We start from the raw sequence: 13,439 nt of genomic DNA, 5'->3' as shown, positions 1-13,439 counted from the left end.
TAAGACTGAATTTAATCTAACTTCCTTTTTGCCATTGCTTCATTTAAACATGACTGACCTCAGTGGCATTACACAACACAGTGATGCAGTAAAATACTTCACCCTTTGAATTCCAATTTCTAGCAGGTAATTAGCCTCTGCTAATGGGAGATGACTCTCACACTGCCCTATATTTAACTCTAATGCTGACATAAAGGGCCTGATTCCCATTTACATCAAGGCGACTTCGCACTGCTGCCAGTGTGGACGAGAACAGGGCCCTAAGGAAAAACTAAGAGGGAGCCAAAAGTGGCTTGCAGGAATGATTTCATTTTATAGAGGCTATATTTTAGGCATAAGAAAAAACAAACAAACAAACACCAAATGCTTTGTATTCAGTTTCATTCCTTCTACAGAGATTAAAAAAAAAAAATCTCCCTTGGGAATATTTCCAAGCTCAGAGTTCTGGAGGTTCTCTGAATCCATTAAGTTGATTGTGTGAAGGCACCGTGTCACACACAGCCACACAGCTCAAGGCCGGCTGCTGAGCTGGGTGCAAGGTAAGTTTGGTCTGAACATTGCATTTGTGGGAGGGAATTCACGGAGCTGAAGTGCAGCAGGTAGAACAGAAGCAGCCCAGAAGAGTTGAACGCAGTTCCCTTCGTGTCAGCAGCACAACTCCGCAGGACCAGGGGGCCCCCTGAAATCACACTAGCTGTTGCTGAATGAGTGGACTGGAGGAGAAAAGAGCAGGACCTAGCCTGAATTCTTCCTGTGCTAACTTCAGCAAACAACAGTCTCTCCACAGAATATTTACACTGACGTAAGAACAATGGCACTCTCTTCTACACAACCCAAACCCAATGAAAATACCTCCTAACAGGGAAAGCTTTATCCCTTCCTGGAATATCACTGCTGAGAATACTAGGATGTCAGAAAACCATACATGCAGTTACAGAAAAGCAACCCTAGGGGAAAAAGATCATTTCAGAAATTGGCAAATCACTTTTTCCAATTATAGCAACCGTTTAAATCAATATCATGATGCATCTACACACTGTATAAATCTAAGAAATTATTTAGACAAAAATATTTGGTGTAGATATTTTTCCTAGGTAAAGCTGCATTCTTTGCTGGTTTTACATTTGTTCATAAGTTTGGAAGCAGAGCTTAACCATGCAATAACAGGTTGCTGCAATGTGTGCTGAAAATACAGAACACCACAGAACAAAAAAAGCTTTAGGTAGGTTAGGACATAAACTTAAGATGACAGATTTCCTCCACTGAAGAGCAGATCTACAAAATCTCCTTTCTTTGAAAACAACTTGACATATTTTATACATTGCATTTAACTGCAGCAAAAGGCACTAAATGCATGAAAAAAAATCTTAACGACCGAATCCCACCTCAGGGCAACAGGCACATGTAACAGAAACATAGGCCTGAAGGAACCTAAAGGGCTGCTTAACAGTTTTACAGGGTACTAGTATGCATTTTTACAAGCAGACATAGAATAGAAACTGTCTGCTGTTAACTTGCACTTACTTAAGAGTGGATCAAAGAAAGCTGAGAAGCTGGAAAATGGGACAAAAAATACTTGCTAAGAAAAATCTTCTGTGTATTCATCCTACTACTCCTACACTTCATGAGTGTTTCCTTTTGGATGTCTTCGCGAGCATCCTACCCCTCTGCTAAGCCCTCTGACCACTCACCACAGGGACCACGAGCACAGAAGTGGCTAAAATGATGATAAGCTCAGTAACTGTTACGGGACAGGCTCCCCGCTGCCGCGGGAACCTCCCATCAACAGACACTATGTCACATTGCAGCCAAGTCGTGGTGTTGATTCCTCTACCCAGTTGTGTGTGGGATGATGTCAAAGCCAGACAACTGCAGTTGTCAGCACCGAGGCTCTTTGCTGCTGCGCTTCAAAATCTGTTGTGTGTGTAAAAGCTGGTGAGTGTCAAGGGCCTCGCTGGTGGTTCAGATCTCATCAGATACGAAACGTGTCACGATGCTGCATATGTACAGATATCAGGGGAGCCTGGAGTGAAGAAAGCTGAATGGAGCTGATGACTATCCAGAAAAGCTGATTTTTTAATCAAGGAAGACAGCATATGCCAATGCAGCTAAAGAACATCAAGGAACCATGCAACCATCTGGACGACCTGAGGTAGGAAAACCACAAAACAGGTCTGGCAAAAAAGCAGGCTGCTTTTCAAAGGTAACATGATTAGATAAACATTATGGGATATATGAAAGCATAAAAAAGCAGGTTTCAAAAAGTGACAAGACTCTTAACCATTGACATACAACATTACCTCCAAAGACCATAGTCTTTTTTTTGCTGTCAGCCCACGAATTCACTTTCAGTTCTGACTGTAGCTGTCTGATTTAGTCTATTTTATCATCTGCCACAGCAGAAGTTGTACAGGCCAAGACAGCCTTGCACAGGCTGCCACAGGCATCGGTGACGTACACGATGAAGACAATGGGCTGCACAGGTAAAGCTATGGCCATCGCGTTAGCAACTTTATTGTAGGCAACAGCAAATTGATTAGAGAACAAAAAAAATCAGTTGGAAAGAGACTACAGTGAAATCAGAAGGGGAAAAAAGAGTCAAACTTAGAATCCACTTTATTCCCAGACTGAGCAAGTGTTATCTCAACATTAAAAAGAGAAAGTGAACCTAGAAACTAAAAATCTCATTACTATAACACCCTCTTTCCAAGACTGAATTGCACCATAATACTGTGTTTATTTCTTTTTCTATTTTCCTTCCTAGTTTCTAAGTTATACCAAAGCTCTGTTGTCTTACAGAAGAGATTGCAGCTAGAGCATACAAAATTCTAGTGTCATTATCTAGGTGGACACTTCAGCTAGCCTTCAGGCTGTCACATGGATCCTTCCCACTCTTGATCAAGGCCTCATGAGAACTAAGAAAAATATGCTCCTTCATCTTCATTTAGCAATTTAGGTACTGAAAGATCAGAACTTAAAATTCCACATCTATTTAACACTCAGTTAGTTATCATTAAGCATCTTGGCACTATCTACATTTCCCTTAATACCATCCGAGTTAATCAGCAATCGTTACCACTCGCTGATTATGCTCAGCCAGCCTCCTGGAATACTTCCATATATTTGTGACCTGATGAAGGAAGCTAACGGAGCCAATAGTTCCCATTTACTCCCCAGGTTCTGACCCAAAGCACTCAAATGATGACACAGTTGGAGCTTCGTAAACTGGCAATGGGATCTGAGATGGAAGGTAACAGAGGATGTTATACACTGGTGGAGTGTAGGAGAAGGTTCTAAGGTCAGTTATCTGCATGGAAATACACTGGAAACAAAAATCCCAGCAAACCTCCTTAGGTTACCAGCTGCATTGTCCTCTCTGGGGAGATTAAATATTTCTAACCTGATGTTCAAACCACTAAACAATGTTTCCACACAACATTATTTCTATAGGTACCTTTATCCATTTTCCCCTAAAGCATCTTCTCTCTCCACAAGAAGTATTTAAGCAAATGCTTCCTTAACTACAATCTCTTCTGTTTCTTACCCAAAGACACATCTTGATAACTTCTCACTCTGCTTCAACCCTTATGAAATCAGAGAATACAGGATATCCTGTATACTTATATACTTCCTTTCCAGGCTGAAGGTGTAAAAAGAATAAATTAAGCTTAAATTTAAGCCTAAAGAAGTTTAATTTTGCAAAGCACTGAATGGATATTCTTAATTAAACCCATGAGCACTGCACAATTTAGGTAAATAAGTAAAAGTGGTATTTTGTAGATGGGGAGCCTTCCTGCTTAAAAACTAGATTCCTTGTCTAGGCAACCAGACAGTTGTGACTGAAATCAACAGGAGTTAAACATTCAGTAAATCTGCACAGTAAAGCCACCTATATATGACACTTTAATGCCATCTCAGTAGGCTTTTTTTTTGAGGCACAGGTTACTGAAAAGTTTAAATATGTCCCAAGTCACACTGCAAACAAGCACCACATGTGTAACTTATGTCTTGATTAGAGATGTCTGGAAACTTTATTTTTAAACTGTGTTCTATTAGAAATGAATGGTTTAATAAAAGAACCAATTTCCTCAGAAAGGATCAAATACTTCACAAAAAATGCCATCAGGGAAGTTTCAGAGTGGTATTTCTGAACTACATAAGTGGAAGAGACTCACGTTGGAATAGCCAGCAACCCAGAGGTCCAGGCGCTGCTTTTGGATGTGGGATTCAAATCCCTGCCCTGCCTGGTTTGGTGCCCATGGTCCCAGGAATTACTTTGCTCCCCAGCTTACTGCATATGCTGTAAGGCAGTAAAATGACAGACTATCCTTGTCCTGTGCTTTTCAAAGTTTTCAATTTTTCTTCAAAAGGATTTGCAGCTCTCCCTTCAGCTCCCATACCTATGTTTAACAAGAGGTCTACTGCCTGCAAAAACACCCCTAAAAATGCTCCCTTTTTGGCAGAATGGAAACACCTGACTGACTTGGATGCTCATTCAAGGGAGGGGTATGTTTAACCCTCTTGAGCCTTTACTCCTCCCAGTGTAGCTCTTCCTTGGTTGGCATTAAAAGGCGCAAGGTGGCAGAATGACAGATACCTGCTGCAGATCAGTGCTGGGGGCTTGGACAGCATGGGGTGGCTCAGGGACTGTGAGAGAAAGAAGTGCAATAGGTCATGTTTGAGGCGGATCTGAAATGATGTATTTGGGTTATGGACAAGAAGCTGTTTAAACTTTCGTGAGCAATCTTACAAGGTCATCCTGGTGTGGAAGACATTCCCAGGGAAGACACAGTGAATCACATAACACACTCTCAGAAGGGGGAATTTATGAGGTTAGTTATTTATCTACCTGCTAATTTAGTATAAGCTGTGTTCAAAACCAGTTTGAAAAGCCATCAACAAGTTTTAAAGCATTTTCCTATTTTGGGGCAGGAGAGTAAATTCTAATAATTCGATAAAGCCCCACTGAAGAGTCCAGCATCTGATTTTTTGTGACTGTGAATTACCAGGTTCTCTGTGTAAATAGCATCTGTATCCTTGACAACCAGACTTCTCTTCATGACTGACTCATTCAATGAGGTCATGATTCATTGTCAGAGGCATCGCAACTCATTACCTTCCTTCATAGGATTTTTCTTGCCATTTGGTTTGTGCCAAATCATAGTAATCGAGACTTCCTTACACACAGGAACAAACTATTAACCAAAAAGGAAAGCAAACACAGGGCCCGACCCAGCAAGTAATGCATAAATGAACCTCATTTCCAGACAGATCCCCACAGGCTTGGAAGCGCAGCAAGGCCCAGTCCTGCAGCTCCCATGCTTGTCCCCTGACGTTGCAGGCTACTGGGAACCATGTGAGGAGCGGAAATAAGAAAGACAGACAGTGGATACCTACACAGAATGACTATTAGCACTTCCACATCTTTTGGCCAGTCTTCAGTAACAGCTCCTGAGTGTTTCTCCGAGATGTGACAAATGTCATGCAAAAATAAACACCTCTGGCCTTTAGACACTGCAGTTGGCTCACTTGGCAGAAAGAATTAAAGGGCATCTGCTTCCACTCAGCCCACTCTTGTTTTCTACTAAAATTGTTCATTTCAAGACATTTTGACTGGCGCGAAGCATCCTTAAAACAGGTGTCCACGGGGTGGAGACAGGAAGATTTCCATAAGTGTAATTGTTTATGTAAGTTTTGGTTCCATACGCCACAGACATCAGAACAAAGCCCACAGACTTCAGTCTAGTTGTGTACAGTGTGGCCTCCATCACTATACAGTATGACACAGGAGGTAAGTAAACATTTAGACAAATAAAAATAGTCTCGTTTTGATCTTGCTCTAGATGGATATAAAATTAATTCAATGCAGAACTTGGTTACAAATATTCATGTTCTTATTATGCCTTCTCTGAAAGTTTCCCATATGCAAGTCCTCCAAAATTTGTATACACTGCTCAGCTATCACAGAAATGCAACTTAATGAAGACTATAAAAGGGAAAGAAGTGGTTAGAATTCTCTTCAGGCAACATGAAATATTCAAGTGCTCTACAGGCCTGCAAAAAGCATGCTGGTCAGCCTATGTTTGCATGAATGTGAACAGAGCAGCAAAGAAGTATGTATGTATATATACATACACACACAAACAACTGAGCAGCAGCCAGCCCTGGGGGTCTAAGTTTATTTGACACAATGTTGTGCCTATAATAAGATGACAAATGCTCAAGTCTCATGGACTTTGAGGCCAGCGCGAATCATCAGTGCCTTTTCAGTCTGACATGAGGAATGTGGTCTGATTTGACTGAGGAATACTTGACTGGGCCAGCTTTACCTTGGAATTTAAAACCCTCCCTGCATTTCCTTCCTTCCTACGCTATCCCTCTTAATCCTTCAGTGCAAACCTCACAATCTGTCTTTCTCTGTCTCTTACCCTGGAGGTTTCTCTTACCTCGTTTCTTATTCCAGTCTTACCATGAAATATGGGATGTGCCAAATACATTGTGTCATACCATTTATATTAAATGCCATGGAACTGACTAACTTTGGTGATTTTAAGAGTATATTTTCTAACTTGGGGTAATGACATTTGTTACTTTTTTTGCTACGACCACATACCAAACCAGACAGTTTATTTTCAGAACCAGAATTTTGCTAATTTTCATAATGCAAATTCACAACTTCAATTGCTTTATGCTTTTTGTAAAATTGTATGAAGAATTTTAAACAGTGCTGCCTGAGGGCCAGTTTTTAAACTGCTGAATATGGGAAGAGCTTTATGAAACCAGGAGGCTTATGTGCACTAGATAAGGCTCTGGCCTCTCTTTCAAAGCCAAGAATTTCAGCCTCGATTTGGTATTTAGGGGATAATGTTAGCAGTGTGAATAAGTCTAGTTCAGCTGAAGAAATTGCGTGTGTGTCTGCATGCCTTCTTGAGTTAAATACCTCAGACCAGAGAGCCAGTGGAGGATATTATGACTTAACTACATATGCTGTAATGGAACTGACAGTGTGATACACTATATGGTAATAAACAACCAAGCCTAAGTCATACATAAATTCGTTAATCGACAATGAAGAAAGGATTCAATTTCTTTTTAAGATACTTCTATTAAATGCTTACTTGTAGGTGTTACATACGTGCTAAGTGTCTCACATCTGATTGGGATCAGTCAATTTAGTCACTGGAGCCTGAAGAGTGATTTGGCTGATTAGCCCTCACATAACTACTCTGAGGTGAGCTGAACCAGTCTCCATAACCACTCATGGGGAGCACAATTCAGTTGCCTAAATACAGACATGCAGCAAAACTGAAAGGACCTTAAGGTTACCCTGTCTGCCTGTCAGCTGCCTTGCCAACAGGGTCCTCCGGGTCTTTGCTGTATCTGCCAGTCCCATACCGCTATCTGGGAGCATCTATCATGACTTGAACTGTGTTTACGCAACTGAACCAAGGTCTAGATCCTCAATTATTACCTTCAATGTCACTTTCTCACGTAAATGTACTTGTCCTAACCTTGGGCTGAATCCCATCTGACTCTCTCTGTAGATTATATGAATTAACGTAAGCCCTTAATTTACAGAAAAATACTGTGATATCTCCCAGGTAGGAGGTGTATTTTTCCAAAATTAATCTTTCAGAAAACGTTTTGCTTGCTACTACATCTCTCCTCTTATTCCAGACCTTACAATTGCTGTCACACATGATTCTCGACACAAGCACAGAACTAAAATCTCTACCAGCACTTTGTTACAAGGCATAAAACCATAATGCTGCAAGTCCCTGTGTGGATCCTGCCCTACAAACATCTGTCATAAAACATTTAGTGGTCAGTGTGTGTACTGACCAGTATACTGATCTAACCTTAAAGCTGTCTTCTATGGACCACACCTGAATAGTCGGTTGTGAATACTTTATGTATGAAATTCAAGAAATGCTGGCCAGCTTTGACAGGTCAGTTAACCCACATAGTAGATCTTCTGTCTTTTGGGAAGTGCAGCTTTTGAAATCGGTGTGTTGAGGGCGATTGATTTTCTATATTCATCCAGTATCTGGTGTTCATATTGAACACTCCTGCCGTTACACTACAAATTGTTAAAAGGGAAAATGTGGTTACATTTTTTGTGGTTTTGTTTGTTTGTTTGTTTACTGAAGCAGTCTCGACATATAAATTAAGCAGATGACCGTCAACTGAACTTTAAAATTAATTGACAAAACCTAACTAATATTTACTGTGTTCTAATGCCACTAGTGTGCTCTTATGGAGCCTGTTGTTTAGCCAGACAGTCTTATTCTACATCTTGTAGAAGCTCAATCAGCTTCAGTCCTGAATTCTCTGCATGCTACATCTGGGTCTGGCCTTTCAAAATGACCACAGCACAATTGATGTTAATTTACCCATATCTGTTCAAATCCGTCCTACTTTTATATCTTACTCAACAATAATGAAAAATGTTCTATTAAATCAATACTATAGCTTCATTTTATTAAATTAATAGGTTTCTACTCAGCCTTTTTTTCCAGGGCAATTCCTGGAAAAAATGAGTGGCAGTATGGTTGGGTTAAATGTACTCAAAGGCTAAATATGAATTGTGCAAGGTTTTAAAATTTTGGCTAATGTATTTCTAGCTCTTTATGAATTTCACTCCATTAAACGATGTTGACTAAATAGTTTCAAACTTGTCCAGTACAAAAAAAGGTTTTGTATTCTTTGGCTAGGAAGAGCTAAGAACTGGGACAGCAATAGGAACTCAGCAGTAAAGTGCAATGATATAGGTGAGAGGTACGGAATGTAAGAAGGTAAAGCACTTGTCTAACACCTTGCCAAACCCCAAAGCAGCACCCACCTTTCACTTTTCTAGCAGTCAAAATGGACACGGCCAAGTCATATGTGCTTCCCCTGCTTGGGCATTCTCTTAAACTGTGTTAGTTTTCCTCCTGCTTAAGGGACTTCATATTTCTGTCACAGCAGAGTCCTGCATTCTCTGTCCCAAAGGATACCACCCATCCAACCTCCTGTAAAACATACCTTCAGGTCAGACACATCTCTGTAGCACTGCTCGGAACGGGTGTGATCTGAGAGCTGCACATTCCAGAAACATGGGAGCTGGTAGACAAGGAAGGGATTTTGTTTGATGACTGCATTGAAGATATCCTAGCAGAGAAAAACAGAGAAACAGTTGAGTGTGTTGTTTCTACAGTGAGGTGACTCTTCTTCTCCCTCTCACAGGTAGAAATGCAAATAGTTATGTGAGCTGAACTCTTCAAACCTTGCTTTGTAATTCTGTTTCCATAGAGGGTGCTATCAATCTAAGGGGTGACATGTAGATCTGAACTAGAGGAACAGGCCCTCTTGACAGAGAGAGCTAATGGACTCCAGCAAAGTTTTCAAAACATGTATTTTGTTCCGCTGGCAAGAGATGTGGTTCCTCTTCTAGACACCAGAGAGATTAATTCGCAGTCAATGACAAACTGCCTGCTGTTAGTAAGTACTGCATCACTTCTCTATAAAGGGGATGAAAGCGATCCTGGCAGTTGTGCTGCCTCACGGTGAATTACTAGGTGGGATTTTAGCTAGCACTTTATTGTTGCAACAAGTATTCTAGGTATTTCATGGAAAGGGTACGTAAGGCAGATTTTCAGAACAGCCTACACCATAACTGACAGAATGTGTTCTGACTTTACGCAGCCATCCAGTTGGAGAAGTAAGTTATGAGGACAGTCTTGTGGTTAAGGTATTAGGCTAAGACATAAGCAACCTTGGTCCACTCTGGAAAATTAGGCCCCATACAGGTATTAGCCAGTGACCAGGACCTGCTTGAAAACACAATGAAGTTGCAAGAATCGTTTTAGTGAACTTCAGTAGCCTTCAGATCAACCTGCAAGGATACAGTGTATATCTCCTTGAGTACAGAAAGCAGCATGCTGCCTTGGTGGTGACTGGTCATGAGCCAGATGTAGCTCAGAAGCAGTAGAAATATCTAAATATGATGCTGTATTGAGTTAATACATTCAAGCTGTTGAGCAAGTCTTACTGGTTCAGGTCCAGCACTACATTAACAGAGTTTCTGGATGCAAAACTGAGAGCTGGCAGGAAGCACAAAGAGAGTAAATAAGCATTTCTGTGTATAGACACAGTTTCTTCTCTCAGCCTCATCTTCCCATCTGTGGCAGGACCTTTTTCATCACAGAGGTGTTGTGTCAAGGAGTACATTAAAAGACTGCCTGGACTCATCTGCCAGAAACAGTAAAGAAATATCTGGAGGCTCTTATAATAGAACTAAAGTCTGCTTAGATAACAACCAGTAGGAAAAGACATAGTATATTTGGACTTCTAATGTCTAGAGAGTTATATGTTAAAGAAAGAAGAACAGAAAATTAAAGCTCAAAACCTCAATTTGTCTATCTCATGAATCATCTGTGCAGAGGAGGTAAAAATGTCAGTGTAGTAAGAAAAACCTTTTGAGTAAAACCCCATTCCTCTCTTCCACATTCTCCCCAGAGCAACAATTCAACAAATGGTGACTGCAGGCACAATATTTCCCCCTTTTCCCATGTCATCCCCTTTTCCTTTCTTACCTGCCTCAATCCATGGAGTACTGGTTGTACCACTCCTCTGCAATGTCCTACTCACCTGGTCAGCCAGTGAAGTTGACAGCATGCTCATCAACTCCCGCTCTGCCGTGAGTCTCCACATCTGCTCCCATTTCATCTTCCGTAACTTATCGAGAAGCAGCAAGATAACCCCTGAAGCAAAACACGGTGCAGAAAAGAAGAGAAGCCATTATGTCATATGCCAGTCAAGTCCCTGTCATATGCCAGCCTATGTGCTGAGTCAGCAGTTAAAACAAGGACATGAGCTGAGATCTGTTAGTGGAGACTAGAGTCCTGACTCTGTGCTAACACAGGGCGTTGACTAAAAAGAGCTTCAGGTTCAAGATGCCACTAAGAAATTTTTCCTGAAGCTGTAAAGAAGAAATGGAGAGGTGGCATACAGATGAATGCTAGGTTATATAGGCTTGAAAGAGGGCTAAAGTAGCCCAAGAGGAGTGAAACTGGGAAGAAGAGAAGCAAGAGAACGATGTTTTATTTCTAGTAGCCTCCTTAATTGCTAAAGCTTGATTTCATTGTGACATGAGTAGCCCTGGGATTATTCCTCACGAAAGGAACCAATACAGGTAATTCACATGACGGATGTTAACTCCATCCAAAGTTTATTATAATTCCCAAGATAATTAAATAATATCCTGCAAAAAAAGAAAGAAGAAACCTCCTAACACTCAGAAGTGACCCTCCCTACTACTTACTCTGAAATGCTACAGGGTCCAAGAAGATATTCTGTCAGGCCACTGTCTACTAAGGAAAGGGTAGAGACAATCCTGATTTATTTAGTATGACTCCATTTCTGCCACCTTCACACTGAACAGAGACCTGCTTCTTACAAAATCCCACTGTTTAAATTAATTTCTATTTGGCCTGAAGTCACAATTATGCTAAGACAAAGAGAATTTTGTCACTCATACGAAACATTTTACCCAATGTGTGTGGGGTAAAATCTGACTCTAAATACTTACTGCATAGGATTCAACACATATACTGTGCAAGATGAAATTTCAGCCTTTCCTCCACCAAGTAAGAAATTAATCACTTGACATATCTGGTTGCAATCCCCGAAACTTTTCTGAGTAACAGCTTATCAATGCTGGTTACAAACCAGCCTTTGGGAGTGCCTGCCATGAAGGCACCAAGTGTTCATAGAGCAGGATCTTCAGATCAGAAAGTTACACTCAAAGAGGTAAACGAGATATCTCAGCATGAATTGTTGTTCCTCAGTTGCTTTTTTGTCTGGACAAAATCCCTAGTGTAGAAGAAGGGAAAACGGCAGAAGCAATGAAGCTGGATTGAAGCATCAGCAAAACCTTTCCTACAGTGTCTCAGAAAATTTTACTTGAAAAATTAATTCAGAAAAACTTAGATAAGAGGACTGTCATGGGGGATGAATGCAAACTGAAGGACCATAAAGGAAGAGTATTGATAAACAGCAGCCTAGCAGGTTGACATGAAGTGCCTAGTAAGAGCAATGATAGGTTTTGTGTTGTTTCATGTCTTCATTAGTGAAAGGGGAAGTGAACAGAATAGTAATGACATCTGCAAGTGATATTACAAAAAAAAAAAAAAATCATGGCAACTGCAGAGAAACGTAACAACTACACAGAAGAATATGAAATGGCAAAAAGCAGGCACTGGGTAAAGCTGCCTGAGGGAGTCTAGGATGATAAAACTAGAAATAATGAAAATAAGAAAGGAAATGTAGCCTGAATACTTAAGAAAAATTCTCCTAAACCCTTTGTGTCAAAAGAACCTAAAAATGACAGAAAACATGCTTAATTTCACGAGTCTTTAAAAATCAGGCTACACAAAGAACAGCAAAATATATATGGAAAAATCTTGCAATGGTTGGGATAGAACAAAGGAGGTTCCAGGTCATTCCTGTCTTCAGATTCTATGACATGGCAAATTTCTTTCTAGTAAAACCTGTCAATGCCGTGAATAAAAATAAAACTTCTTTTGGCAGTGAATTTTGTGGCCTATTTTAGTTCTGGTTTCCATTTCAGTCCATCTGGTTCCCAAGGATGCTGGAACCTGTACTGGAGGGATCCCCTTTCATCTTCAGTCAACCTTTCTGCTTCCAGCTGTTGGGTTGGAAAGGGATGTATTGTCACAAGATGCTATAACGTATTTTTGCCAGTGTGTTTGTCTTCTCTCCAGCATAACTGAAGCCTACTTGGAGTATGCAGTGTGTGTCATTACCTTCTGAGAGAGCCATTGTGCTTTGTCTGAAATTCTAGATCAAGGTGAAGCAGATGCCTTGCGTTGCAGCAATAAATGGGGTAGGATAAGCTCCACTCTGGCAGCGGATTTTTTCCAGCTGGCAATAACTGTCAGCTTTGTTTCAATAGTCAAATACAAATGAGGAGATTCTTTATTAAGAAAAATAAAGACTAATTGTAAAATTCAGTTAACTCTAATCATAGAATCATAGGATAGTTTGGGTTGGAAGGGACCTTCAAAGCTCATCTAGTCCAACCCCCTGCCATGAGCAGGGACATCTTCAACTAGATCAGGTTGCTCAGAGCCCCGTCCAGCCTGGCCTGGAATGTCTCCAGGGATGGGGCATCGACCACCTCTCTGGGCAACCTGGGCCAGTGTTTCACCACCCTTAGTGTAAAAAATTTCTACCTCATGTCTGACCAGAATCTCCCCTCTTTTAGTTTGAAACCATTACCCCTTGTCCTATCGCAACAGGCCCCACTAAACAATCTGTCCCCATCTTTCTTATAGGCCCCTGTTAAGCACTGAAAGGCCACAATAAGGTCTGCCCAGAGCCTTCTCTTCTCCAGGCTGAACAACCCCAGCTCTCTCAGCCTGTCCTCACAGCAGAGC

The 13,439-nt window shown here is 40.9% G+C and overlaps 1 protein-coding gene across 2 annotated transcripts in view; it reads right to left on the bottom strand.

Moving 5' to 3' along the window:
- LARGE1 (LARGE xylosyl- and glucuronyltransferase 1) overlaps positions 1-13,439 on the bottom strand; it is a 289,002-nt gene that overhangs the window by 36,483 nt on the left and 239,080 nt on the right. For both annotated transcript variants that reach the window (XR_010607125.1, XM_065646803.1), the window contains exons 9-10: positions 10,630-10,742; positions 9,025-9,150 (exon numbers count right to left, since the gene is read on the bottom strand). Coding sequence is in view for 1 of the 2 variants with exons in the window: in XM_065646803.1 (XP_065502875.1) it covers positions 9,025-9,150; positions 10,630-10,742 (239 nt within the window). In the remaining variant the exon portion in view is untranslated. The remainder of the gene's footprint in view (positions 1-9,024; positions 9,151-10,629; positions 10,743-13,439) is intronic.

Source organism: Caloenas nicobarica, chromosome 1 (assembly GCF_036013445.1).
Source record: "Caloenas nicobarica isolate bCalNic1 chromosome 1, bCalNic1.hap1, whole genome shotgun sequence".
In the NCBI taxonomy this organism is placed as follows: Eukaryota; Metazoa; Chordata; class Aves; order Columbiformes; family Columbidae; genus Caloenas; species Caloenas nicobarica.
This window is presented reverse-complemented; position numbering and strand designations above follow the sequence as displayed.